Source organism: Manis javanica, chromosome 4 (assembly GCF_040802235.1).
Source record: "Manis javanica isolate MJ-LG chromosome 4, MJ_LKY, whole genome shotgun sequence".
Lineage (NCBI taxonomy): Eukaryota > Metazoa > Chordata > Mammalia > Pholidota > Manidae > Manis > Manis javanica.
The window spans coordinates 181,921,776-181,948,877 of NC_133159.1; the positions used below are offsets into that span (position 1 = coordinate 181,921,776).

General features: G+C 52.6%; 1 protein-coding gene and 1 long non-coding RNA gene across 13 annotated transcripts in view; one reads left to right on the forward strand and one right to left on the reverse strand.

Annotated features, from left to right (window-relative positions):
* SLC38A10 (solute carrier family 38 member 10) overlaps window positions 1-23,702 on the reverse strand; it is a 39,005-nt gene extending 15,303 nt beyond the window's left edge. For 6 of the 12 annotated variants that reach the window (XM_073236082.1, XM_073236081.1, XM_073236079.1 and 3 more), the window contains exons 1-10: window positions 23,311-23,701; window positions 20,534-20,651; window positions 15,436-15,481; window positions 14,493-14,586; window positions 14,217-14,360; window positions 13,352-13,476; window positions 10,481-10,583; window positions 9,477-9,659; window positions 7,142-7,253; window positions 6,176-6,282 (exon numbers count right to left, since the gene is read on the reverse strand). In XM_073236082.1, coding sequence (XP_073092183.1) covers window positions 6,176-6,282; window positions 7,142-7,253; window positions 9,477-9,659; window positions 10,481-10,583; window positions 13,352-13,476; window positions 14,217-14,360; window positions 14,493-14,586; window positions 15,436-15,481; window positions 20,534-20,651; window positions 23,311-23,409 — 1,131 coding nt within the window. In that variant the 5' untranslated portion in view covers window positions 23,410-23,701. Of the gene's footprint in view, window positions 1-6,175; window positions 6,283-7,141; window positions 7,254-9,476; window positions 9,660-10,480; window positions 10,584-11,953; window positions 13,168-13,351; window positions 13,477-14,216; window positions 14,361-14,492; window positions 14,587-15,355; window positions 15,378-15,435; window positions 15,482-20,533; window positions 20,652-23,310 lie in introns of those variants that run through there. The other 6 variants (XM_073236087.1, XM_073236080.1, XM_073236083.1 and 3 more) reach the window with 5 other exon arrangements.
* A 251-nt stretch (window positions 23,703-23,953) lies between these two features.
* LOC140848784 (uncharacterized) lies at window positions 23,954-26,221 on the forward strand. Its single transcript, XR_012129904.1, has 2 exons — window positions 23,954-24,501; window positions 25,378-26,221. It is a non-coding gene; the product is annotated as an uncharacterized lncRNA (long non-coding RNA).
* Window positions 26,222-27,102: the final 881 nt, after the last annotated feature.

Here is a 27,102-nt window from a genome sequence, read left to right on the forward strand (position 1 = left end):
GTGGAGCCAGTCTGGGCCTGGGCGCATCTCACCTCTGAGGCCCTGAGGCCTGCCCTTTGGCGTGCGCCCTCCAGGTACTCTCTCTACAAACCCAAAGAGCTGCTCTGAAATGGGCTGAGGGACGAGCATGGCTGGTGTGCCGGCTCACTTCAGGGACCCCTGCTGGCTTTCATCCTCCTTAATGGGGAGGCAGGGCTGCCGTGGGGAGAAACGCAAACACGCCATGACGTGTCACCCCAGGCTTGGTTAAACCAGGGCCCAGGGTGAGCTGTGAGTGTGGCCTCAGGTGTGCCAGAGGCTCTGACTCAAAAGCAGAGGGAAGCGTACATGTGGGGATGGACATGGTCATGTCCATGAGCAGCACGCCAGGCTGCCTGGACAGAACACGAGTCCAGTTCTGCACCTCAGCACGGAAACACACACCTGGAGGCAGGCCCAGTCACCCTGCTGCCAGCATCCTGATTCGTGTCTCCAGGTCAGTGCAGCCGCAGTCTGACAGACACCTGGCCCCACGCAGACCCCAGCCCTGAGGGCCTCAGGTAGCGTGCTCTGGCAAGGTCAGGAGGCCAACCCGCTGGCGGCTCACTTGCCTGCAAGTCACGGTGCATGTTTATGTCTTTCAGGAGCACAGGGTGGGCCTCCAGGCTGCTGCGAGAATGGTGCACGCTGGGCAGGCTCAGGCTGTGCCCTCAGCACCCCAGCCGGACTTGGGGCTCGGCCTATTCTCCCGGCGGCCAGTGGCTCCGCTCCCCCTGCTGGCTGCCAGGCCACAGCACACCAATCCGGGGGCAGACCGGATTGTAGGTCAGGGCTGGAGGGACCATCCAATCTGACTCTCAAGGTACAGGAGGAGCATGTGACGGTAGCTAAGGCTTCTTCTGATTCACAGAGGGCCAGTTGTCTCCACGGCTCTTGCTTATTCTTCTTGGGGCATTTCTCAGAACAGTCCTTTCTCATCCTGCCCAGCCCAGCCCCAACGTGCCCATGACCCATGCCCACCCACCTTTTCTGGCTTTGCTCAAAGTCCATGGCCAGGAACAAGCTTGCCATGCTAAGGAGTGTTCAGACGGGCTGGGCAAGTGGACTCCGGGCCTCCGGGTCTGCCTTCTATGGGGGCAGCAGCTGGAGCCCAGACACACCAACCTGGTGCCCTCCAGGCCCATGCACACCAAACTCCAGCCATGCTTCCCACAGCATCCTGGGAAGATTCATCTTCCTCAAAACATTACAGCTACAAGTTTGGAAATAAAACACAGCAGCGCATATGAAAGTACATCACAGTCAGATGGTCCATTCTAGAGCTGACTTGCGATGTGACTCGCGATGTGATTTGCCAGGACACTAAGTCAGAGGGAGGCACTTTACTGTCTTCTCCAAGCATGGCCAAAAAGTAGATAATGCAATTCAACATATTTTGTAGATATTTTAAAAGGGCACAAATGCTTCTCTAACGCTACCCTATGTGTGTTTACATCTGCATACACGTGGAGGTGTGTGGATGCGCACATCCATTTCTATACACGAAGCCAAATGCCAGCATTAGGCTCAACACGTTCCAGGCTGAATGCTGGAAGCTGGCCCCTCACCCTGCCAGCGCCATGGCTGGAGGTACGAGGCAACGCAAGGCGAGAGAGAGCAAAATCCTGACAACTGGCAAGGTAAAGGGGATTATCAGGAGACACCGTAAGCGTTCAGCACGGTAAATGGGTAAAAAGTTGACACGAAAGCCTGCAGCCTCCCTCCGTGCCTCCAGGCAGGAAAGGCGGTGGGAGGGCCGGCAGCACAGACAAGGCCAGCAGGTGTGGCACTAGGAGGCAGGGAGAGAGGAAGAGGGGATGGCCTGACGGGGCACTGCGCCCTCTCACTGCACAGGGGGGCCGGCAAGACACCGCAGGGGAGCCAGACACGACTCTTTCTGAGTCAACCTGCAGCTTCAACAAATTCCAATTAGACCAAAAAACAAAAGGATGCATTTGTTTTTGCTAAGTCAGGTCAGCTGATTCAAACATTCACATGGGAAAATTAATGACCAAAAACATCCAGAAACACTATGAATAAACGTGAAGAAGTGGGATTAGATTAAAATGTTTTCTGAGCGACACGTCACAGTGCGGGGAGCACTACTGCAAAGCCGTGGTAATCAAAGCAGTGTGGGGGCTGCACGACTGGACAGGCCAGCCAGGAATTTAAAAGATATGTCCCAAACTAGTCCTGATGCATACAGAACTTAACACATGAAAGCAGTAACATTCCGTATCAGCGGCGGATGAACAGCGTCCTGACAACTGGCGGCCCTGAAACACTTTGGGCACCTGCTTTTGTTTGTTTTCACAGCGAAATAAAATGCGGATGATCAAAGATTTAAATGAAAGAATGCAGTCATGAAAATACTCAAGGATAACTGAGGGGGGAGTTTTTTAAAGTAACTTTGCAACAGGAAGGTCTTTCTAACGATGACATTTTTTCCAAAAAGAGAGTCTAAAACACTGGGACTTAATGAATGGGGGTAAACACTTGGAATCTGGTAAATTTCCTCACATTATGAAGAGTTCCTCTGCCCCACTAAACCCACCCAACTGAAGACACCAGCGAACAACCTCAGCCACTGAGACCCCAGAGGTGAGAGTGGGGGCCCCGTGAGTCCGGGCTCCTTCTGACCAGTGGTCAGGGCACAAGGTGGCAGGGCCAGGGCCCGAGGCCACAGGATGCACAGGCAGGCAGCAGGGGTAAGGGGGGGGGGCAGAACTTGAGGACCACTGTCCTGGAAGACAGGAGGCCTCAGAGAAGGGTGCCCATGTTCTGTGTGTGGGTCTCCTGAGGTGCAGGCCAGCGACCAGCCCCAGGACGGTGGAGAGATCAGCTGCTGAGGATGAAAGGTAAGCGGGGAATTTAGCAATCTGAGGGCGATGGCATTTCACTGAGCCTGGAAGGGCTACCCTAGGAGTGAGGGGAATCCAGAAACAGACTTGCCCAGCCAGACACAGGCCTCTGTGTACCCTGTCTGTGGCATGAAGAATCATCCAGACCTCTCTGATTTCTCAAACACAATGTCCACAAACTACCAAGCACACTAGGAGATGCGACCAAGTGACGGAAAACCAAGCAGCTACGAAGGATCAATGACTAAATACTGACTATTGAAACAACAATAATGATTGGGTGGTGTCTAAATTACACCAAGCTATGCCAATACAACAGAAAAAAACAATAGCACCAAGGACCAGAGGAAGTAAATGGAGTTAAAATATTGTGGGATACTTGCCCTGTCTGAGAAGTGGTTAAAAAAAACTAATTTACAGTCAACTCTAATAAACCAAGAATTCATACTAAACTGCCTTGTATAACCACTAGAACAGAAGTGTACAAAAGCTAACAGAGAAATAAAAAATAAACATTTAAAATGCTTGATTTATTCAAAAGGCAAGAAAGAAAAAAAAAAGCACAGAGGGAATAATAAAAAACAAAAACTAAGACAGAAGCATTAATCCCCTGAATCAGTAATTACATCAACTGCATATAGTCTTAAATATCTGTTAACAAACTGGACAAAAACAAAATAGAATGAAAGCCAACTATACACCATTATTCATCATATACACAGTAAATATAAGGCATGGAGAGATCAAACGAGAAAAGGTAAGAAAGACTAAAGAGTGCAAATATAAACACAAAACAAAGCTGGGTTGGCTACACTACCTCAGACAAGGCCGACTTTAGGAAGAGAGGCACTTCCAAAGGACACTTCACAAGAAAAAGGATCAGTTTAACAAGATATAACCATCATGAAACTGTATGTTCTAATAACACAGTTTCAAAATAAAAACTAAAAATTGCTAGAACTAAAAGGAGAAATAAATCTGTAATACGGTGGGATTTGTCATACCATTCTAACTGATAATAAGATTAAAAAACATCAGTAAGAACAGGTAAAATCTGAAAATGCAGTGGATAAGCCAGACCTAACCACTCACAACACATCACACCCAACAACCGCAGACTGTGCGGCCGGCGTGCCTGGCGGAACGGACCGCGCTCTGTGCCTCCGAGCGATGCTCAGAAACGTCAAAGAACTAGAATCCTTCAGTGATTCTCCAGTCACACTGGGAGATTACTAGAAAATCCCCCAAAGTTTGGAAACCTGAATAAGCCACAGAGGGAAGAAGAGATAACAAGGGAAATTAGGAACTTATGAACTGAATGACAGTGTCAATTCTTCAGCCTATACTTTGCTGCAACCCCAATCGAAATGCAACAAGGCTGTTTGGAGGAAGCTGATAAGTCAGTTATAAAATTTAGTTGGAAATGCAAAGAAAGGGCCAACAATAAGAAAGACCACCTTTTAGAAGAATGAAGTCGGAGGACTCTGCTGCCTGACATCAGGACTCATTAAGAAGCTGCCAGCAAGGAGGATGCTGACCAACCAGAGAACCACACAGAGACAAACCTTCACCCCGCCTCATGCCGCCCAATCCCAGATGGAGGGCAGATCTATAAGTCGAAGATGAAATGAAAGGCCTCAGGAATACAGGATAGGAGACTACCTTCAGGGCCTTGGAATAAGCAAAAATGTCCTAAATGGTACATAAAAAGCCCCCTGCAAACGAAGATCAATGAATGAACTACAGTAAAATTAAAAACATCTGATCAAAAAGTATCATTACAAAAGTGAAAAGGCAGCTTAGAGTATGAAAAGACATTGGCTATATATATTTCTGAAAAAAGACTCCTATTGAGAACCTCTGAAAAAAGTGCACAGATCAGTAAGAAAAAGTCAGACAACCCAATAGACAAAAAACGGGCAGGACATGAGCTGCATCCAAACAGGAAGGCAGCACCGGCCGAGAACATGGAGGTGCTCCACGTCATCAGCCACTGGGAATCACAAATGAAAACCAACATGCAGTGTGCACGAGGGACAGGAGAGTAAAGGCAACTGAAATTCTAACATGGTGCCTAAGCACAGGTTTGGAAAATCAGAAAAAGTCTGGCAGAATCTACTAAGGTTGGGCAGACATAACCCCTGGCAATTCCCTGCCTATGTGAAACGCCCACAGAGACACACACACGTGCACCAAAAGCGGAGGATGCTGTCTGCCCCGGGGGACAGTGGATGCCACACAGCGGTGAGAAGGGGCAGGCTATCTCCCCCTGCCATAACACAGGTGACCTCACACGAGGCTCAGTAAGGAGACCAGATGCATAGGACCGTTTCCACCACCGTGATGGACAGGCAAAACTACTGCAGAGCGTGGGAAGAGGGCCAAGCAGAAACCTCTGGGGAGGGAAGACTGTGAGGCACCCCCAAGGGAGCTTTGGGTGCTAGAATGTTCTATGGCTGCCCTGGACAGTGGTTCCATGGCTGCGTTCATTCATCAAGTTGCATGTGAGACTACGTGCTTTGCTGTGTGCACATTAGACTTCTAGAAAGTGTACCAGATATATCAATAAGGAAAAGGTCAATAATTCATAAACGGTGGGCGGAAAGCATGGACAGATCACAGAAAAAGAAACACAGTGGCTTCTCAACACAAGGAAAGTAGAGTTTCCACCGCAGGCTGATGATGGGGAAAGAGGCCTGTGCTCAGCCATGCAGTGTCAGCGGTGGAACTCCTCATGGACACCGGGCAAGGGCCTCCACGGCCACACGCGCTGACCTGGGGATTCCATTTCCAGAAAGATTCCTATGATTCACCCTCAAATCCATCACAAAGCTGCGCACAGACACCTGTCATGACTGTCTCTGCAACAGCGCAAGACTGGAGGGGTGGCTCCATCAGAGACAGTCCCTAGCAAGACAGTGGGAGGCTGAGAAGGGGGACAGAAGTGGGGAGGGATGTGGAGTGTGAGCACACACACAGTTATCCAGTCACCACCCGGCCACACATTTGGGGAAAGCTGAGAGCTGTTCAGTATTTGGCCCTCAGACAAGTAAGTTGGGGTGACACCACATGTTAGGCCCTGAAACCCCCCACCAAGTGCACACACACACACGTATGCATACCCATGCACACAGGGTGGCCCCACAGTGCAAAGACCCCTCGCCTTGGCTGAACCCCGAGTTTCCCAGGCCTTTGGGACCAAGTGCTAAGAAGCTCCCAGTTGGCCCCCAGCGCCTACCCGAGAGCACGGCCTCCCCCACGCCCCACCCGAGGCGCCGCACGCAGGCAGCACTCACCTGGGAGGAGAGCGCATTCTTGTGTATCTTTTTGTGAATCAGCGCCGGGCAGATGAAGCAGATGAGGCTCCCCATTGTGGCGCCCGTGAGGCCCAGGACCGTCTCCACTGGGACAAGAGTGGCAATAAGCAGTGAGCGCAGACCCAGGTGGGCTGGCCCTGTCTGAGGCCTAGCTACACCTGCCTCCAAACTTTAGCGAGGAGCCCAGCCCTCTGTGCCCACAAGACACCTAGGGGTAGAGGACAGTGTGGGGTCAGCCCGTGTGAGCCCGGGGGTGCCCTTTCCAGCTGTGGCATCTTGGCCAAGTTCTATTGCCTTGGTTTCCTCACCAGCAAAACAGAACCAACACCACTCCATCCCCGGGTGGTGGCAGCCAGCCTTTCCTCCTCTGCAAACATGGGGATGCCACGTCCTACGAGGCAGTGGGGGTGAGTGTCTCCCACGAGCACAGCACAGTGCGAGTCCTGGGAACAGCCAGGGGGGCACCTGATCAAGCAGGACTGTCCTGGGCTGTGCACAGAAGCCACGGCCTGGAGTGCGGAGGCCCCGGGGCTGCTCCCTGGGGAGGACACCTGCAGGCTCCCCTCAAGGCCTGCTGACAAGCTCGCTCTGGCTGCCGGGAACAGGCCCAGAGCCTTCATCTCCTCCCCTGGTGGTGTGTCCACAGGAAGGACAGAGCTGCTTCACAGGCACCGGGCCTGTGTCTCTGCACAGCTTGCTGCCCAGGGTCAGCTGCTCAGGTGTCCCATGCCTTTCTCAGGGCACCAAAGAAAAAATCACCTGAGAGCTTCTAGACATTTTAAGGAGACCAGAGAGGATGGCAGGAGATTCGAGGGGTCTTGGTTGAATGTTGGGACTCAAGGTGGGGACAGCCTAGGTCCTGACACGTAACAGCAAAGATGGAGAAGAGCAGGGCAGTGGGAAGGACCGGTGGTGGGCGGTCACCGGGGCAGCCCCCCTGCTCACCGTTTGGGATCATGATTCCTCCGACCATTGTTCCAAACACAACCGAGAGGGTGAGCACTTTGAACCGCAGAGGGGGCATGTAGCCTCCAGCCGCAAAGGTCCCATCTTTCTGCTGCGAGAAAGAAAAACAAACACACAGGTTTTGAAAGGACTGCCCTCTACCGGGCTCCTGTAAGCAAGCCCTCCAGGGCTCTGCCAACGCCCCTGGGAGCACATGGGAGGCCAGCAGGAGAACCCTGTGCGCACAGTGAGATGCGGCCAAGCAACCCCAGTGTGAGCTGCCCCTGGAGCCTGCACAGGGGTGAGTGCTGCGCCCTCATCCCAAAGGTTATCAGCGATCCTTCCGTCTTTCTTTTGGAGCAAGTGCCACGTGGCACAGAGGACGGCACCCACGGTGTCAGCGTGCAGCAGACAGCCCCCCACTACACCCACACATGCTAGCTGTCCTTCCCTCTGGCAGATGCGTGACGCACAGCCCGGGAAGAAGACCAGAGGAGGACACGCTGTAGAGTGACCAAACCCAAAGTCCCTGGTCCTCTGTGCCTATAAACATGGGGATATCAGAAGCACCTTGTCAGGCTGTGAAGACAGCACTGAAGCTTCTGGAACAGTGTCAGGTACATAAGAGGCCGACCGTGATTACAATTCCTGGGCTGGGAAAACACTCAAGTGAGGCTTCAGAACCTTCCAGAACCATATTTTCAAAGCACCTAATTTCCCAAACAGGCTTTTACACAGGTGGCTTTCTCAGGGTGGGCTAAGGGCGCTGGAGCCAGAATTTCTGATCAACGTCAGGATGATGGCTCATACCCAGTCTTGCAAGGAGGGCTTTCACAGGCTCCCTTTTTAACCCAGGGACTCCTGCACTAGAATTTACCCAGTTCCCCTAGAGGAGAGGAGGAGGTCATGGGAAGTTACCCAGTGGGTCAAGGGTGAAAGACCAGCCGCAAACAGAACATCTCATGAAAGCTGAGAGAGCAGAGAGCGCAGCGCAGACGCTGTGGATTTCCATGGAGACAAAGATGGGAGAAAACACAGTGAGAGGAACTCTGTGAAACAGACACAAACGCCAGGTCGTCCATGGGGGAATGAAGGGACACCCGTGAATATTCTCTCTTGGTTTAACATTTCCTTTAATGCCACTGTGGATTTTCCAATTTAAAAAATGATAAAAATGTATCATGTGCAGAAACAAACACTGTTCAGATACAAAGTGCATGCTCGCATCAAAGAGTGAACGATGGCAGTCAGCAGCCCACAGGGCAGAGGCTGGGCCAGGCCATCAAGGAGGAGACCACAGCCAGGTAAGCTGGCCCCCTCCCCAAGGGACAAGGCGCTGAACCACGCCGCAGTGGCGCCTGAGTAGGGGCTGCCCGTCCCTTAGGGCCCAGCCTCTGGCATGAGGCACTGTCTCTGGTGGTGGACAGGCAAGCCCCGTCCTGGCTATTTCAGAGCCCAGGAGCCACCCTCCCAGTCTGGCTGTTGGCCTGTCACCTAGAGCTCTTGGACCACGTCCCCCGGCCCTGAGGCCTAAGCAGTTCGGGCAGAACTTGTGTGGCCACCACGAGTCCTGGCGGATGCCACGGACCAGGCTCAAGGCCTCGGAGCAGGACGTGGGACCCTGCCACAGGAAAAATGCCGAGGGCCCATGGGCTCCAAGACCCCCAGGTCCTGTGCACAAGCTAGTACACGGGCACCTTCTGTTCCTCTCAACAACAGGGAGCCTGGGAAGCTTTTGGTTCCAACCCGCACATTTGAAGACTTGTAAAAGGACTAAGCAGCGCCGTGCCTGCACATGACAGTGAGGGACACTCAGCCTCTCTCACGGCTCAGACAGCTCTTGTCAAACCGTTAAAATTTGCAGTTAGTTACACAAACATAGAGAATAGAGCCCACCTGCCCACCAGGCCACTATCAGCTCCTGCCAACTGAGGCGGCTCCTGCAGGCTCCCCCCAACTCCTCCCCCGCCAAGGCTGCGCTGAGGCAAGCCCCCAATTTCCTGCTGCTTCTCTGATTTCAGGATGACAGCAACATAGCTGGGAACTCAGAGGGGACAGCCCTAGCCTGCTTGGACCCTGGACCTGACTCCATGTCCCTTGTGTGAATGCGTCCCTGTTTGTTCTGGCGCTGTCTCTTTTCTCTAAAGTTGGTGTTTTTTAAAAATTAAAGATTTCATTTTAGTTGAAGCTTCTTTATTTCTAACTAGGGAAAGCTCCCTGTACCACTGCCCAGGAAACAAAGCATGAGCAAAACCTGATAGAAGAGAACATAACTGAGATCAGGAAAACAACATTTCCCAGCAAAATGTCACCTGAAGGGCCTCGAGAACCTTACCTGCTGTTCGAAAAGCAGTGTGTTCAAGGCCTGCCGGCAGGGCAGGATCATCATGGGGAAGCCCACGGCCACCGACATCATGAAGCCCACGCGGATCATCTCGGTCACCAGGCTGGAGGGGAAGTGCATCAGCACATTGCCCACAATGGCCTCCGTGAAGCTCACGTAGCCAAAGAACCCCACCTGCGGAAGGACAAGGCGGGAGCGTGTGGCAGGCCCCAAACAGCCTGTGAGCTGCCTCGCACGCAGCTTCAGCCACATCCGAGGCTTGTGATGTCCCTTGGATGCCTGGCTCATGAAATTCCTCCCTTGATAACTGGACAGCTAAGCCTGCAGGTGGGGGTTGGGCAGGGCTTTCCACAAGGACAGCAGACCCCAAGAGCTGTGTGCATGCAGAAGAAGCCCCAGGATGCCCAGCATGTCCCACAGAGCGCCCATCTTCATCTGTTCAGAACCTGCACCAGGGAACCGCGGGGGGCATGGTGCTCCCTCACAGACTATGTGTCGAGGATGACCTGCACAGACCACCGCCAAGCGCAGGAGAACAGCTATTGTCTTAGCATGTTCACAACCATACTTGAAACATGAGCACACAAACAGGACCATCAGGGAGACCGGGGAGACACCTGCCGAAGCAGCCGCTGGGAGCGCCCACAGCGGGCCCGAGGCTTTCATCCTCTGTTCTGTCCATGTTCCCATGGCTGGTGAGCGGCCACGCCCCTCTCTGCAGTGAGCTGGCAGAGGTCTTGCCAAGGCAGTGGGAGGCGCACCAGGGCCGGCCCTGTGTGGAGGCGCTGCTCCGGGCCTGGGAGACCCCACACCCCGGGGCAGAAGCAGGCTCAGGGCCAGCCCTGCACTTTGCTGGGGTTCTTCCCCTTGGCCACCAGGCTCTGGGATGGGAGAGCAAAGGACAAGCCGCATGGGTCAAGAGCCGAGTCTATTCCTAAGGGGCCGGAAGCATGTCCCACTGGCACTACTGCCAGTGACACCTGAAAGGTACCTACCAGGACGTAGAAGGTGGTGACCACGTTGAGGGAGGAGGCAAAAATGGAGCTCATGGTTTTCACCGATGGCTCATCCAGGCTGTCATAGGTGGGCAGGACCTGGCTGTGTGAAAACAAGAGACTTCACCAAGCAGATTCCAGAGAAAGACACACCCTCTCCAGCTGCGTAATTCTCAGGCCCGGGCCAAGAGGCTGACACCCTTTTTACCCCCACACTTCCCACCACACTTGATTTTGCAATACTACAGCCACAGATGCGCGGTGTGTGCTCAGGGCCCTCCCCACTGCGCTCTCTGTAAACATCTCAGAAGTGCCACAGAATGAAAGGCTGCCTGTTCCACGGAAGCAGGAGCGTGACTGCTCCGGGGGGGCTGGGCTGGGTTGGGGCAGCCGTGTTTACAGGGGAAGCAGGAAGCGGTGCAGAGCCTTGCTGTTGAATGAACAGAAAGTTAAACAAACATAAGCCGACCGGGCCGCCCGCCCATCTCAGCGCCTCCGCACAGGCGACCACAGCCAACATGGGTAGGGCAAGAGCGGCTTCTGTCCCATGGCCCACGGCCAGCAGTGCACCACTGCTGGGGGGTGGGAGCAAACAGCAGGTCCCTGAGGGCAGCGGGCAGACAGCGAGCATGGTGGGGGAGGATGCTGTGTCAGGGGTGCCCGTACAAGGAAGCAGGGGACAAGCTCTGTGATAAGAGCAAATCATGGAGAGGTGGCCTCTGTCCATCTTGCTGTTGTCGTGTCCTGCACTCACGGACATGGCTCCCCTGCTGCCGGGGCCAGGTAGTCAGCCGGGAGCACAGCTGGGAGGGGCAGGAAATCATCAGCCCGCAAGTGGACAAGCACAAGAGGGGGCCAAACTCCAAAACCACCTTTAAAATGTGGAAAGAAAAAGGAGAGGACATGCCAGCTTCTACAAAGTGACATGAGGGCATGGTTGCAGGGAGCCGTGGGGTAGGCCAGGCAGTAGAGGCTGACCCCGTTTCCCTCAGCTCACACACACTCCCGTGTCAGGGCACCTGCAGCACACAGGGGTCACCCACGGACAGCTCCCCTTGGCCTGAATGGAGGACCGCAGGCAGCCACATGCCCATGTAGCCCAGGAAGAGGACAGAGGTCCACAGGGGAAAAGGAACATCTCAGTGCTGGCCAGCTCTCGGGCTGGAGCAGGGTCCACCCAAGGGATTGCCAGCTTGGGGGAGCACCAGACCCCAGGACAGTGGCTTCCCTACCCGGCCCCCCACTCACACGGGGAGGAGTCCCTGCCACAGGGTCAGGGACTGTGGGGAGAGGCTGTGCTTGGCACTCAGTCATGGGAAAGAATGGGAAGGCTGAGGCGCTGGCCCCCTCCAATCCTGCCCATGCCCCAGAAACCCCCGATGGTGGGAGCCACATGCCCCCACAGCAGTGCCGCCTCACACCCTGTGGAGCATTCAGACCACCCACCTCACTGAGCCTCCTGACTCAGTTTACCTGGGTCAGACGGTGCTTTCCACACACAGCCCTGTCCATGCTCTTCACCTGCCCCACGGCACAGACCCAGGCCTCCAAGTGAACTAGGCCCTCTGTGCTCCACGCTCTCTCAGCTGCTTCTCTGGGCCACAGGACCCGGTGGTTCTGCACCACCAAGTATTCATTTACTACGAAGACCGGAAAGGGCCGGCAAGGCCGAGGCCCTGCAGCAAGGAGCCCCACCCGGCACGCACAGCAGGGCAGCCAGTGGGAGGGAAGGGCTCGGCTCCGCCCTCAGCAAATGTGGATGCTTTCAGGGGCAGCGAGGCCAGCAAACTGGCCACACCAAGCCGCACAGCCCCTCACCAGCCTCTCCGTGGGGAGAATGTGGGTGTATCTGCAAGTCCGACACCCTCTGTGAGCAGAACCAGAGGTGTGCTCGTGACCCTTCCAGAACCTATAATCTGAACTAAGAGCCAAACCAACAGACATACGTTGGCTGCCACATGACCACCACCCAAGAACCCAACCATGGGGTCATCTTAAAAAGGCAAAGTCACAGACAAAAAGACAACTGGAACTAGGTACGCGGTACGAGAATGTAACTTCCGTCATCGACTGTAACGGGGACTTTAAACAGCAGGAGTGGGGCAGGTTCTGCGGGAACCGAGCTGCCAAGAGACGGTAAGTGGGAAACGATGATTTGGATCTCACATGTGGGTGTGAACAGCAGTATGACGAATTTTATCTGTCAAGTTAGTTCACGACTGGCAAAATCCATGCCCACTAGAGCTACGGGGGCCTGCTCCAAGCCCCCACACGATGGTCTTTTCCCGCCCACGCTGGATTTACACATCTCTTGCGTAGGTCACCCTTCTGACCGGGCACAAATCACTGGCTCTCATCTTTTGGTGGAGAGGGTAACGTTGCTGGAATTATGAAAATAGCCTGGTCTGCATTTACAGAGCTCTGTGTGCCAGAGAGAAGCACACTTGCATGCATGCACACGGGCCTCTGAAAGAGTCCCAGCAGCAGTCTGAAGTCAATGTTTGTGCAATCTTTTAAATATTCTCACATGAACAGCTAAATTCTGGCAAAATGCTTGGGACTCTGTGAATCAGATGGTTTCGGGCTGTTCTGTGTTGCCCACAGCCAACTCTTCTCGTGGGGATTTGGCAAACCAGGGTTCTCACCCAGCAGTGCCGGCAACATATCCCAGATAAAGTCAACTTCTCTCTGGATAGAAACAGCTATCTTCAACTTGGAGGGGGAAGAGGTCACAATGGAACAAGACATTACTCTTGGGTGGCCTGTAGCATCCAGTTAAAGAAAACCCACAGCCCTGTCTCCCGGCATCAGACCCCCACCTCACAGAACACGTCCACATCTCGGAGCCCCTTGGGAATGGGCGGTACTTACGACTGGCAGGCAAAGGACATGCCGAAGATGGGGATGCAGCGGAAGACACCCTCCCAGCGGACATAGCGGACCCTTTGCAGCCACTGCCCACCAAAGAGGCCATGCTTGAGGGAGGAGAGCACGATCTGCAGCAGGAAGGCAAAGGTTGGGACCATCAGCCAACGACACCCGCGGCTGCTGGGCTCAGGCTGGGTTGGACAGGAGAACGGGCAGATGGCTCAGGTCCTACACCCTGCAGGGCTCACTGCCCTCTGGGCTGGGCAAGCCCACTCATGCACGCAGGAGGCAGGAGACCTACATTGGCTGCCCCAGAGGCCGGGACCATCCCCCAAACTGGGCAGGTCCTTCCCCCAGCCCCACTGAAAGACCCATCAAGCCTGGGCTAGCTGCAGAGCGGGGGTAACAGTCACTGGTGACAGCCACCCGGTGCTGTGAGGTTCTCAGGCTCCGTTCTCTCAGGACCAGTCCTTTCCCACCTCCCCAGGAGGGGGCAGCCAGGGCTCAGGTCCTGGGGCCCTGTACTTGGTAAGAATGGGGCCTCCTGAGCAGCTGGCTGTCAACACTCATTCAGAAAACCTCTTGCCCCTTGTGACAGAGCGCTGGCACTGTGACTTCTGGTCACTGATCCCATGTAAAACACCCTTTGCCCAATGAGGAGCGCCCACTTTTGCCTCCCAGGGAGCCAGCTACTGGCCTCCCTGGAGCCCCCCACTCCTGCCAGCAGCTACACCTGAGCCAGGCACCCAGCCAGCCCCCAGGGGCTCACATGGGCCTCCCAGCACTATTCCTAGTCTCTGAGCCCTTTGGCCATCATCCCCAGGAGGCCACTGGAGCCAGACCAGAGCCTCAAGTGCCTGACACTCACCACAAACATGAACACAGTGTAGAAGATGAGGGCCATGGCGCTGAAGGACTGGATGGAGGCCATCATGTTCCTCTGCAGGCTGAGTGGGAGCACGATGCACAGGGACACCGTGAAGAGCAGAAGCACACGGAAGGTGCCAGTCACCTGGAGGGGCCACCCAGTCAGTCTGAGCCTGCAGCTGGGCCTGGGCCCAACCCAGCCTGGGGTGGAAAGAAGCTCCTCCCAGCCTGCCCTCCTGTGCCCACAGGCAGCCATGAGCACCCAGGACCTCCTTACCTGGAAACCAAATAGCCGAGCAAAGAAATTGGACCCCAAATCACCGATGACAACGTAGAAGGCGATGCAGGTCCCTAGCATCAGCCCAATCATGCTGCAGGGAAGGCAGGCAAGTAGAAAGGGCGTTTCACCAGGAGCCTGCTGCCTCCCCGCCCGAGCCAAGCGCCAGCCTAGACTGCACTTCTGGTCTGGGGAAGAAGCCCTGAACCTCAGCCCTGTTCCTGCTGTGTCGCTGCTGACACGTGACAACCCAAAGGCTGGGTTGTCAACCCAAAGATTCGATTTCGAATGGGCAACAGCTTTTAGAACTTGGGTGTGTCTAATGGGGTTCACTATGTTACTTGGAATGAATACTGAACAACACTGAACCTTCCTTTATATGGTGTTATGTGTTCCTCTCCACGGGAGGTTCCGAAAGTTCTTTCAGGGGCTACCAAAATGCACTGTGATGCTAGAGAAGTTAAAAGAACAATCAACTGCTCTCAAACAGGGTTGTTCTTTTGAGTTTACAATTCCCTAATTTAGAAACCTGAAAGTACAATTTCCTGGCAATTTTTTCATCTCATAAAATTTTACTCCAAAGAGAAAGACGTGACCTTTCCAATTTAACACCACCTTTACATAACAGTGTTTGAGGGTAGGGGGAGTCCGAGTTTCGGGAACAGTGCTGAGGGATTCACTATGACCAAGGAGCCCTATTTGGCTGTGTTCCCCAAATTTTACATTTTTATATTTTTCTTAGTAAGACTTAAATAAGGTTTTCAGCCTTGACACTAATCATTTTAAGGGTACAATAAATTGAACTTTCAACTATTTAACAAGTAACACTTCAGAAAAATGCTGTAAGTTATAAGCCAATGCACATCTGGAACACGATGCCTGTCTGGTGACAATCCTGGAGCTTCTCCTCAGCTGCAAGTGAACAGAGAGGTGCACCACACACCTGGTCTCCACCAGCATCTTCCCTGCTTTTCCGTAGGCGTGCAATGCTAGTGCAAAAGAGAAGAAAGTTATGTTCGTTATGCTTCAGAAGATTGGAGACTGTTGAGAATTAGGCTTGGGGTTGATTAACGATTGTGCATTGAGTGCCCTACACAGAATTTTATTGTTGTTAACAACCATTTGATCAATAAATATGAGAGATGCCATCTCAAAAAAAAAAAAAAAAAGAAGAAAGTTAATGCCCAATCCAAACCTGAGAGGCACATCAGCAAACATGTTCCTGATAAAAGTTGTGAAGGGCAACTGGACAAAAATCCATTGTCCTGGCGTTTCAAGGGCATAAGGGTAATTTAAAATTTTGGTCTCGTGCTTTTTTCAGGTCTACCATTCCACAAATGGAAATCACAAAAAACAAGAAAAAAGCAAGGAAAAGACATAGGCAGGTTGTTTTTTTTTCACTAAAAGAAAGAAGAAAGGAGAAAAAAACCTGTCCTTTGGAAGTAGGCAGCCGTGAAGGGGGCCTGCCCAAGGAGGAGCTGTGACGAGCAGGGGCCACGGGACGGAGCCCAGGTGCCAGAGGGCTTGGCCAGCACCAGCCCCAGGCCCAGGCCCAGCACATCCCAAGGGACTTGGCTAAGGGCTTTGATGTCCACTCTTTGTGATTTCAGAAGAAAATCTGGAGAATCCTTTCAAGCGTGGCACACTTGGATGGGAGGAGATGAGCACTCTCCGGCCTGCCCACTTTGAGGCAGACATTCAAGGAACTGGACTGGTAACAGCACCCAGCGTGCCACCCTGCGTGTCCTGCTGGGGAGGAGCCGCCCGCCTGTCCTTCCTTCCTGACAACAGCTGCTTCAGGCAGATGACAGATCAAGAGCTGACTCGGCAAGGCCCCTTCCAGGACCTAACAGTGGTAACCCTGCATCCCTCCCATGGTCCAGTGGGACAAGGGCAGGGCGCAGTTCTAATCTCTGAGGAGCAGCCAGAAAGGGGTGTATGTGACAGGACAGCTCCAGCTTCCTGCCCCTTGCTCCTCCCATACACGGGAGTCAGGGCCTTCCAAGGCAACAAGGAAAACAGGGAACACACAGGCCAGTTGGTATGAATGAACCCAAAAAGCACTCATGACTTTTAAATTACTTAGGAAGAGGCACAGTGTCGCCAAAAGCAAGTGAGCTTTGCATCTGACACCAGTGACACAGGCCATGAAGGGGCAGATGGCTGTGAGCAGCAAAGGCTTCTGCCTCAGGGGTCACCCCTGCCCTCCTGGCTGGTCTGACCCCTCTGCAGAGACTAACATCTCAGGTTCCTCCAATAAAGCTCGTTTGCATCATGGAAACCAAGATAAGATCTTTGCATGGAATGCTGACCAAGGTCAAGCTGAGAATTTCAAAAACTAAGAACTCCAGACAGTGGACAGCAGCCCAATGCCATGCTGTCACCAAAAGGAGGTGCTCCAAGCTCCTCAAGGACAGCTGTCAGGCAGCATGGCCCTAGACATGACACAAAACGTGGAGGTGGCCCTGCTCCCAGCCATCCCAGTCCTTTTCCTTCAACAAAAGCAAGCAGAGTATCCACAGCACATTCCAAAAGTACACCATACTCCACCAGAGAAAGTTCCAGAACACACCTGCATCCTGGGCAGAGAAGAAAAGGAAGGTCCTCTTGGAAGTAAGAAGACCAAGTCAGGAGATGGCAATCTTCATCCAGAAAGACTCAACTGGTCCCCAGAATGACATCCTAATGGGGGCTGCCCCAGGGTACCGCCCGAGCTGAGACAGGCCTGCTGTTCCAGATCCCCCCACCCCCCATTCTGACTGCTTTCTTCACCTCGGGTCAGCCCCCCGACTCCTCACACCATTTCAGGCATCAATCCTTCGCAACCTCTAACCCCAAGTCTCAAATACAAACACCTGGAGCCCCTACTCTAGCCTCCCCCTCAGCACGGCGTGGGGACAGGGCCTTGCTTCACCCATGGTGGGCACTCTGCAGCTCACGGGCCGGGCCTTGGGGACAAGGGGACAGCGCAGCCCAAGCCTGGTCTAACAGTGATCCTGCTTCCCAAGGAGCCCGGACTAGCATCAGGAGTGGCTCTCCGGTCTTCCCCACCCACCTGCCCTGCATCTTTCCCCTGGCCTCCAAGACACTGGGTCACCTTCTTCTCCTGGGGCCCCAGCCTGGCCTGCAGTTCCATGGCTGCTGTGCAGCCACCCTAGTCCCACTCCCACTCTCACCACCTACCACCCAAAGCCTCCTGCTTGTCAACACCTGGCAGCAGCAGGGCACAGAAAGGGGTGCACACACCAAATCCCACTGCTTAAGATGCAGGGGACAACCTGAAGCCAGCCTCAGAGCCAGGCCATGGATGGCATTTGACTCCCCACTACCCCCTGCAATAAACATTTGTTGGATGAAGAAAGGGGTGTGAGGGTGTAGAGACCCCAAGGGTCAAAAGCTTGGCTTTACAGCCTCATTCTCCAGGGAAAGTATCCACATGTGCGGACCACACATCCAAGGACAGGCAGGGAGAAAACTGGCTGGACGGGTCCTCCGCAGTCCCGGGTCCAGAGTGCGCAGCAGGCTGACCAGGGCCACAGAAACCTGGGCAGTCGGATGATGGAGCCAGAAGCATCTACTCCTCTCACAACTGAGAGCTCAGAGGCCAACTAGCTGGTTTATCTGTACATCTTCTGTAAATGAGGATTAGAAAAGTCTACATAAACTACAGGACAGGCAGGTAAGAGGTGGAGAGAATTCACAAAAAAGAGCTCACAAACGGAACACCACGAAACACACAGATCACACCAACAAAAAATCTACCAGATGACAGTTCGATACTGTCATTCTCCAAACGGGCAAAGTTCATTCTCCAGCAGACGGCTCCACACCGGCCATGGCAGAGGGGGCAATGCTGTGACCACTGCCTAGAGTTGCCCAAACTGAGACGGCATACAAACTCAAAGTCACATCTCAGCACGCCAGACATCACTCAGAGAAAGCTGCCCACCTGTCTGCAGAGCACATATGGTTCAAACAGGCTATTTGTTCGAGCTCTGTCTGCTGCTCCAGGAATTTCCACACCATCCCCTGACTATTTCCCAGTCTGGACTGGACATGAGCCATCTGTCCATCTCCTTCACCCCACAGCTGCTCAATGTCCATGGATCCAGCAGACGACACAGAGGCTGGGGTCTGCTGACAAAGGCTGACTGTCCTGGCCCTGCAGCACCAGGATGCAGTCAGGGCTGTCCCCTTGGGCTACCCTCTCTGGCTGCAGTGCAAGCTCTCTGTGGCATCCATTCGCCAGAAGGAGGAGGATGGGGAGAAAGGCCCTTTACAGTAGTTTACAGTAGGTCTCCGAACACAGGCAGCAGGAGATGGCCAACAGTGAGGTAGAGCCGCTGACCCACAGGGTCCAAGATTCTCATCTCTTCTTGTCCAGGGCTCTTTTCCAAGTGGCAGGGTCTCTCCATTTCTGAGAGACAGTGCCAAGGCCGAGCCAGGACAAAGGGCAGCTGATGCTGCAGATGGGCCAGGGACTCTGGTGGGGCTCATACAACTGAGCCCTCTCACTTGGTACCAAAGACACTACCGGAGACTGATGGTTTCAGATCTTGTTTGTCTCTAGCAGTTAGAACAGGGCTGCAGTCCCCACTGCAGTTAAAGGTAGGAGCCCCATGCAGCCTCCAGGAGGGTGTCCATGGGGCGATTTTCTTTCAGTCTTTCACATCTAACCAAACCGGTTTGCCTGCTCAGGGACTTTCTAAGAATAATCAGACAGACAGCTATCAAAAACCCTGGCCTCCCTCGTCTAGGGTCACCTATCCTCTTCCAGAGCAGAGCCAAGACTCCATGGGGCATCCACCACAGGAACTCCGCCATGCAGAGACCCCTGTGGGGAGAAAAGGGTCACCCTGATGGCCCCACCCGGCCCCACCCAGCTCTGCGGAGAAGGAAGGGGCCTCCTGGAACACATTCCACTGCAAGCTGAATTAGGTTATCTCACCAAGGGTCAAGTTTACCTGGTAAATTTCACTTCCTCAAGTGACTCCAAGAACAATAAAAAAGCCTGACAGCTCCAGCGTCCCCAAAAATGAAAGAGAAGGGAGTGCCCCAGCAATTCCAAGTCCAGAATAAACGCTAGTACCCCGGTGCCAATGCAAAGAAGACTGGAAGGAAACGAGAGGCCACGTGGCCACAAGCCCACACGTGGCTCTTGCAGGTGTTTTTATTTTGTTTGGCCCCTGGGAATCTGCACACCACCTCTCTGCCATGAGAGCTGTGAGCTGAGGGCCAGGCAAGGCTCCGCGGGCAACACAGAGTCCCGGGCACACACTGGCTGGCAGGTCAGGGGCTTCCATCTAGAGGCCAGGAATTTTCCCCAGACACGCCCAGGCCAGCTCCTGAGAACATGTGTGTTAATTTTTCAACACCCACGCAGAATACCCCCAGAATGGAATGCAGAGCTGATAGGTTCTGAGGCAGGCAGAGAACGTGGTGTGCACACACCAGCCTGAGCACAGCCGCACAGTGAGGGATCCCACCCCCCCAGCCAAGCTGCTAGCAGGTCCACACCAAAAGAAAGCAGAAAATGCAGCCCTCTTGCCCTCGGCTGACATCAAGGGAAGAAAGAAAGAACTAAGAGAAATGAAATTGCGACCAACAGCATGAGGAACAGAGAGCACCCGGGGAGATGGTGACTTGATCCCAGCTACAAGCCTGGGCCCAGCAACAGTCTCCTCCGTGGCACTCAAAGTACTGCAAGCTTCCTGTCCAGCGCTCCAGGGGAAGGCTCTGGGCGCTCAGGAGAGCAGACAAGCCCAAGACGAGTGGGGAAGTGCCTTCCCGCCTGAATCTGCGGGGGGCTCCCTGTATATCTGCTTCAAGAGGAGACAGGTGCACAAGTCACCTCAATTTTGAAACATGTTTACATTGAAAGTTTTTTTAAATTGCATTCAATTTTAAAATAAGAAAAACACTGCTGCTCAAGGAACTCTTAGAAGTGAGGAGCAAGGACCACCCCCCCCCGCAAAGAGCACAGTGCTCAGGAAGGTGCTGGGTCAACCCAACCACCCCAACACAAGAGCCAAGGTCCTCACCCAGGCCAGCGTAGGTCCTCCGCTTGCTCAGGCTGGCAGATTTCACCAAGAACATGCAGGACTGGTGTGTCATCCAAGAACAGAAAACCAAGAGCAGGGCCCCTAGGATGATGCCACACTAGAGGGGTGAAGGAAAGAGACGTTGACAAAATAAAACTACACGGCCTGGCACATGTGTGGCTTACGCAAGCCCCCTGTGCTCCCCTGACCCTTGTAGAAGCAAGACCCTAGCTGTTTCATTCCCCTGCCTACAGGTGACAATTCCTAGCACTGACAGGGACCCATTCCCTGGATGTGGTGGCCACAGTTTGGCCCAGGGACATAAAACCCACGCATGGTTCTGAAAGAGCATCAGGACACGGTTGCCTTCCTGGCCCTTCTGGGAGCCTTAACAAACAGCTAGGTGTGGCCAGCAACTACTCTCCCCAGTTGTCTGCACACACCCTGCAGTGGGCCACCTTCTAGCCATTTGAATCCACAGCCACTGTGGTAAACACATTCTGGAAGGAGATTAAAAATGACATTTACACCTTTCTTATAAGTCGAACAGACACTTACCATCTGACCCAGCAGTTGCACTCACAGGTATTTACCCAAGAGAAATGAAAACATGTGTTCATGCAAAAGCCTGTATGCCAATGTTTATAGCAGGTTTATCTATAATCCACAAGCTGAAGAAACAAATGTCCTACAGCGCCTACTCAAGCCAAATGCACACACAGCCTACAACCTAGCTATTCTATTCAAAGGCAAATACCCCCGAAGTGCACACACAGTCAGAGCCCCTGCATGTGTTCACAGGAGCTCCAGATGGAAAACACCATTAATGCCCAGCAAAGGCAAAAGAACAAATGAATTGTGGCATACCCATACAATGGAATCATTTACAAAAAGCTAAAACCAGGCAACACGGATTGGAGGTGCTAAAGTGGGGCGCTAGATGGGTAGCAGGGAGGCAGTGCCTGGAAGGGGGTGGCAGTGATGGTTCCAGAATTTGGGAGCTAGTTATACATACTTGTTCATTTTATGGAAGTTCATCAGGAGTACACCTGAAATCTGTGCACTTGTCTGTATGCATGTTGTATGTCAATAAAATGTTAATTTTTTGGAAAAGCTCCAAAATTACTAAAATCCTCCAAACTAAACAAAAACCCCAAAACAAAACTTTTTTAAATGACATGGCTGCCAGACACTAAAAACACACATCCCCCAAATGCCCGTTGGCCTCATGCTGTGCTCTGGCCGTGGGCTTCCCACAGAGGAGAGGCTGAGTCCGGATGAGAGCTCCGTCTCAACCGTGCCAGGCCCTCAGGGCAGGGGAACCACTTCTAGTTCTTTGCTTGCACATGGGCCTCCACTACTAAGCTGCCAGCTCTTCCCAAACAAGTAAGTCTGGCCCTTGTTTAAATGCTCTGGCAGGGACTTCACGCCAACCACATGGCAAATCCTCAAAGTCTGGACGGCAGAATTGCCTGGCCTGAACAAGTATTTTACAGGTGTCTACACCACAGGCCCACCACAGTCACAGTGTCGCTTTGCAGACGGGCACCAAGAATGGCAGTGTTGGACATGCAGATACACAACCAGCCAACTACACATCCCAGAGTGCAGTTCTGTGCCAGCAAGTTGCAATGTATGCTGGGAAGTGTAGTCCTGCAGAAACACCCAGCCAGGTTGCCCTCGCTGGGATCTATAATGCCTAAAGATGTTGCCCCAGGGGATCCGGAAGCTGCCAGCCTGGCTGTCCACAGATGCCAGTCCTCCCACCCACATGCTTGCCAACCAAGTCAGATCAAGAACTCATGCAGGAACCCTCAACACATTCTCACCCAAATGGGCTGCAGGGCTCTAGACGGGGAATCGAAAATCTCCAGATTAAAAAAGATATTTGCTGTTGTTATCCAAAAGATGCTAAATGCAAATTTAAAATTAAACTACAGCTACCCATTTTCAGTTCCAAAATGTCCATTTTATTTTCATTTTTCTACCTATTTGGTCTCATCATGTGAGGCTTGTCTCTGCAGACTTGGGACTACCTGCCCATCTGCCCCCATCCTCAAGCAAGCCAGCTCTCTCTAGTGGGCAGCTCCTGCCCCCTGAGGCAGGGGAGCAACTCCAGACATGGCACATATGAAACCAAGTTCATTTTTAGGAAATGAGTTTTACCTGACTTGATAATTCCATCAACCTCCCTTTTCTAAATACTGAATGCTTGTGTATTTATGGATTATTTAATTAGAAGCCAAAGGAACCCACACCTCAGAAATGGTGACTTTGCTTCGTGCAGTATTTAATGTTGACGTAACACCAATTTTTTGATATTTCAGATTTTTTTCCAGAGGTAACTCTGCATATGGTGAAACGCACACACCTGAAGGGTGCAATCTGGGGGATTTTGCAAATCCCCCTGTAACCAACCCTGCTATGCAGTTCCAAGGTCTGGGGGCCTGACGTGTGTGCTTCCGAATACAAGAGCAGTCGGGTGAGCGTTAAAAAATAATAAAAACAGCACTGAATCCTGGTTCACTTTCCATGTCTGGAATATCATTTTGTTTGCTACACTTTGCACTTCGGTCTGAAGTTACGAACGGCGCCCAACTTCAGGCGGACACCGGCTCCAATACTGGGAGCTTTTCACCGAGGGGTCCTCTCGGATTTCTCCTCTGACCCAAGGCGGCGGGCCGCGGAGCCGCCTCCACTCGATCCCGGTTCCCCCCGCGGGGCAGCGGGCTTGAGTGGGTGAGCCCGGTCGGCGACCGCCGTCCCGCTGGACTCACCTGTTTGAAGCAGAAGGGCATGGTGAGGACACTGACCCCTACTATGCTGTTCACTATGTTCGTGATCAGCCCCCAGTTGGAGGCGGCGGCCGCGGTCATAGCGTGGGGTCTGGGGCCCGGGAGCCCCGGTCTGAGGAGCCGAGAGGACCGCGGAGCGCGAGACCCTGAGGAGGACGGGCGGCAGCCTGGAGGAGGTGCGAGCGAGGGCGGCGGGGGCAGTCAACCTCCAGGCCCTGCCAGGACCCGCGGCCGCCTCATTCCTTCGTCCCCGCTCGCTCTCGCCGTCTGCCTCCGAGTCCCCGAGCCCAGACCCGGAAGAGCCGCCAGACGCCAACGAGTGACACCTCAGCCGGGCTTCGCGGCTGCCCGGACGCGCACACTTCCGCCTTCCGCGGCGCCTCTGCACGGAAGTGACATAAGGGGCGGGGCTAGGCTGGTAGGGCACCAATGAGAGGCGGGCCTGGAGGGAGCCCTCGGGACCCTGCAGGCCAGAAAAGGAGAAGGATGGGGCGGAGCCAACGGGGGTAGCTGGGGATCGTGGGGGCGTGGCCTTGCGGGGGACCTCGGCGGGTCGCGAACCAATGAGAGACGGGCGCGGGGCTTGTGGGCAGGGCCTGAGGGCGAAGCTGCGGAGCGGGTTGCGGGGCGAGGCCGGGGCGGGAGACAGCACCCTGGTCTCGAGCGCGCGGCTGGTCCCGCAGATCAGGGCTCCCGAACCCCACTTTACCAGGGCGGCAGGACTCCCTCCTTCGGGCCTCCATCCGGAAGGGCAGTAGAGGGCAGGAGAGAAAGGGCAACACTGAGCCTTCCGGTGAGGGGCGGGGGTTCCAGGTTCATTTTCACCAGTTACACCCCTGGAGTGATTTCGGGGCGTGCGCTCGGTGCCTCGGGTGCGGCGCGGAGGCCATAGCTGTCGCATCTGAACACCCCAGAGAACTCTTAGCACCTACGCTTTACTAGTAGACGCTGAGGCACGGAGTTGTTCGGTGACTCAGATAATGGTACACAAATCGTAAAAGGGGCCGTGAGGATCTTGTCTTCCGGCCGGCACCCTTCAGAACTGTACCCAGAGCGGTGCAACGAGAGAATCTAACATTCTGTAATATTAAAAGCGCAAGTTAACGCTGTGGGAGAACCGGAGAAGCAGAGACCGAGATGCGCAGAGAAATCTAGGAGGACTTCAAGAAGGAGGTGATTTCTAGGCTGGGCTCTGAGGGACAAATGGGATTGGAGGGTAGCAAGGGCTTTGGGGAGGGGATAGAACAGAGAAAGGCCTTGATACTTACGTGAATCCTGGCACCTGGCAAGTGCTCACTGTGTTTGCTGAATGGATGCAGAGACGGGAGGGCCGGGAATGGCCTTCTCAGGAATAAGCAGGCCAGAACTCTGCAGGAAGCATTAAAGGCTGCCAGGAGAGGACAGAGGAAGAACCACGTTTGTAGGCACATGAAGGACCTTAGGTCTTACAGCAGAGGCTGCTTCCTCAGCTACGGGCAGTGCAGCCGCTCTAGGTAACACTGAGAGGAAGAAGATGAAATGCGGAATAAAGAGTAACTAAATGCAAAGCCAAAATTACCAGTGCCATTCATTAATTTTTATATAAATCATACATTCTCTAACCTTTATATTATGTAATTGTTTATGAAATATGCATGCAAAACAGGATATGAAACTTAAATGCTTGTTTTAACAAAGAACAATACTCATGAACCCACCATTCAGCTATAAGACAGTATTAGCAGAAACTTCAATCTTCCCTTTGTACACAAATCCACCTCACCCTCTGAACAGCCATCCTGGGATTGTCACTATCCAAATTTTTTTTAATTCATTACTTTTCTTTAAAGGTTTACCATATAGGGACAAATCCCTAAGCAAATTATGGAGGAGATTACTATTTATCTCTTAATATTCATTTACTCTGTCCTCCAAATTAGCCTGCACATGTGGCTGAATAAAGAATACACTTTCCAGCCTCACTTGCAGCTAGGGATGCCCATGTGACTAAGTTCTGGTCAATGAGAAGTGAGCAGAAATGACAAACCCAATTTCTATATCAATCCTTAGAAAGAGGGGTCTGTCCTTCTTCCCACTTTCTTCATCCTGCTGCTGGAACATAGCTGTGATGGTAGGAAACCATGTTGGGCCGTGCAGACGGTGGCAGGAGTGGAGCAACAGTCTAGAAGAAGCCTGGAACCCCTGACAAAGTCCCCAAGCAGAGCTACCAACCTAGCCCCTGACCATCTCCACAGATTGCTCTGTGAGACAAACCATCTCATGTAAGCCATTGTTATTTTGGGCTCTGTTTCATGAAACCAAAGCTGTAGTCTAATTCAATAGTGTATTGGGGCAGGGCGTTTTTGCATTTTTGACTTTTATACTAATGGATTTATACATATATTTTCTTCTGCAACTTCCTTTTTCACTCAACTTTGCAAGGTTCATCATCATATTGCATGTATTCTAAGTCATTCATGCTTGCTGTTCTATGGAATTTCATTGTTTAAATAGCCCAGAATATATGTATCCATTTCCTGCTGAGGGCACCTGAGTTGTTACCAGTTATTTGCCATTATAAACAGTGATGCAGTGAACATTATGCTACTTATCATCTCCTTAATATGTTGGAGTTTCTCTAGGGTAAATATGTAGAAGTGGACTTGAAGATTCAAGAGTATGCATACCTTTGATCTTACTGGACATTCCAAATTGCTCTTCAAAGTAGTTATGAGTTCTTGCTTGTTTACTTCAGAGGCTGGAAAACTTCCTGTAAAGAGTCAGATAACAAAAATTTTCTGCTTTGCAAGCCGTATGGTCTCTGTCAAAACTATTCAATTCTACTGTTGTAGTTTGAAAGCAGCCCTAGGCAATAATGTGTCTGTGGTTCAATAAAACTTTATTTACAAAAGCATAGTCTGGCACATTTGGTCTGTGGGCTGTAGATTGTGGATCCCTGCTCTAAATTATCACTGACATTTGGTATCATTGTGGCCAATCTGGTGAATAAAATGGAATGTCATTGTGGTTTTAATTTGTTCTTTCTAATTACAAATGAGGTTAACCATCTACTCAAATCTTCATTGTCCATTTATATTCTGAAATGCCTATTCATTTTCACCCATTTTTCTAATTAGCTATTTGTCTTTGTCCTTATGAAATTTGAGGAGTTCTTTCCCTGTGCTTGATAACTAAACCCACGCCCCTCAGTTTGGGCTTGTTGGGTGTCTCCTTGACGGGTAGTTCTCACTGCTGTTGTGACAAATCACTGCAAATTTAGCTTCACCAACACAAATCCCCTATCGTACAGGTAGCTGGCAGAATTTTTGTTAGGGTGATAGGATCAAGGCCCCCATTTTCCTGCCAGCTGCAAACAGAGCCCTTCCTAGCTTCTTGAAGCCACCACACTCCCTGGCTCATGACCCCCTTCCTCCACTTCAAGGCCAGCAAAGGTGGGGAAGGGTCAACTTCCTCTCTCGCGGCATCTCTTGTTTTCCAGCCAGGAAAAGGTCTCCACTTTTAAGGATTCATGTGATTAGATTGAGCCCATCTGGATAATCCAGGATAATCTCCCCATCTCAAGGTCTGTAACCTTAATCACATCTGCAAAGTCCGTTTTGACACTTAAGGTGATTCATTCACAGGTCCTGGAGATTCACTGAATCCTATCAGTGCTGCAAGATTTTGATTTGCCTCATTACTAGTGACGTTCTCTTTGATTAGGTCGGCTTCTCCGCCATAAAGTTTCCTCTTTCTCCTTGGTCATTAATAAGCGGTTTGTGAGGAGGGACTTTG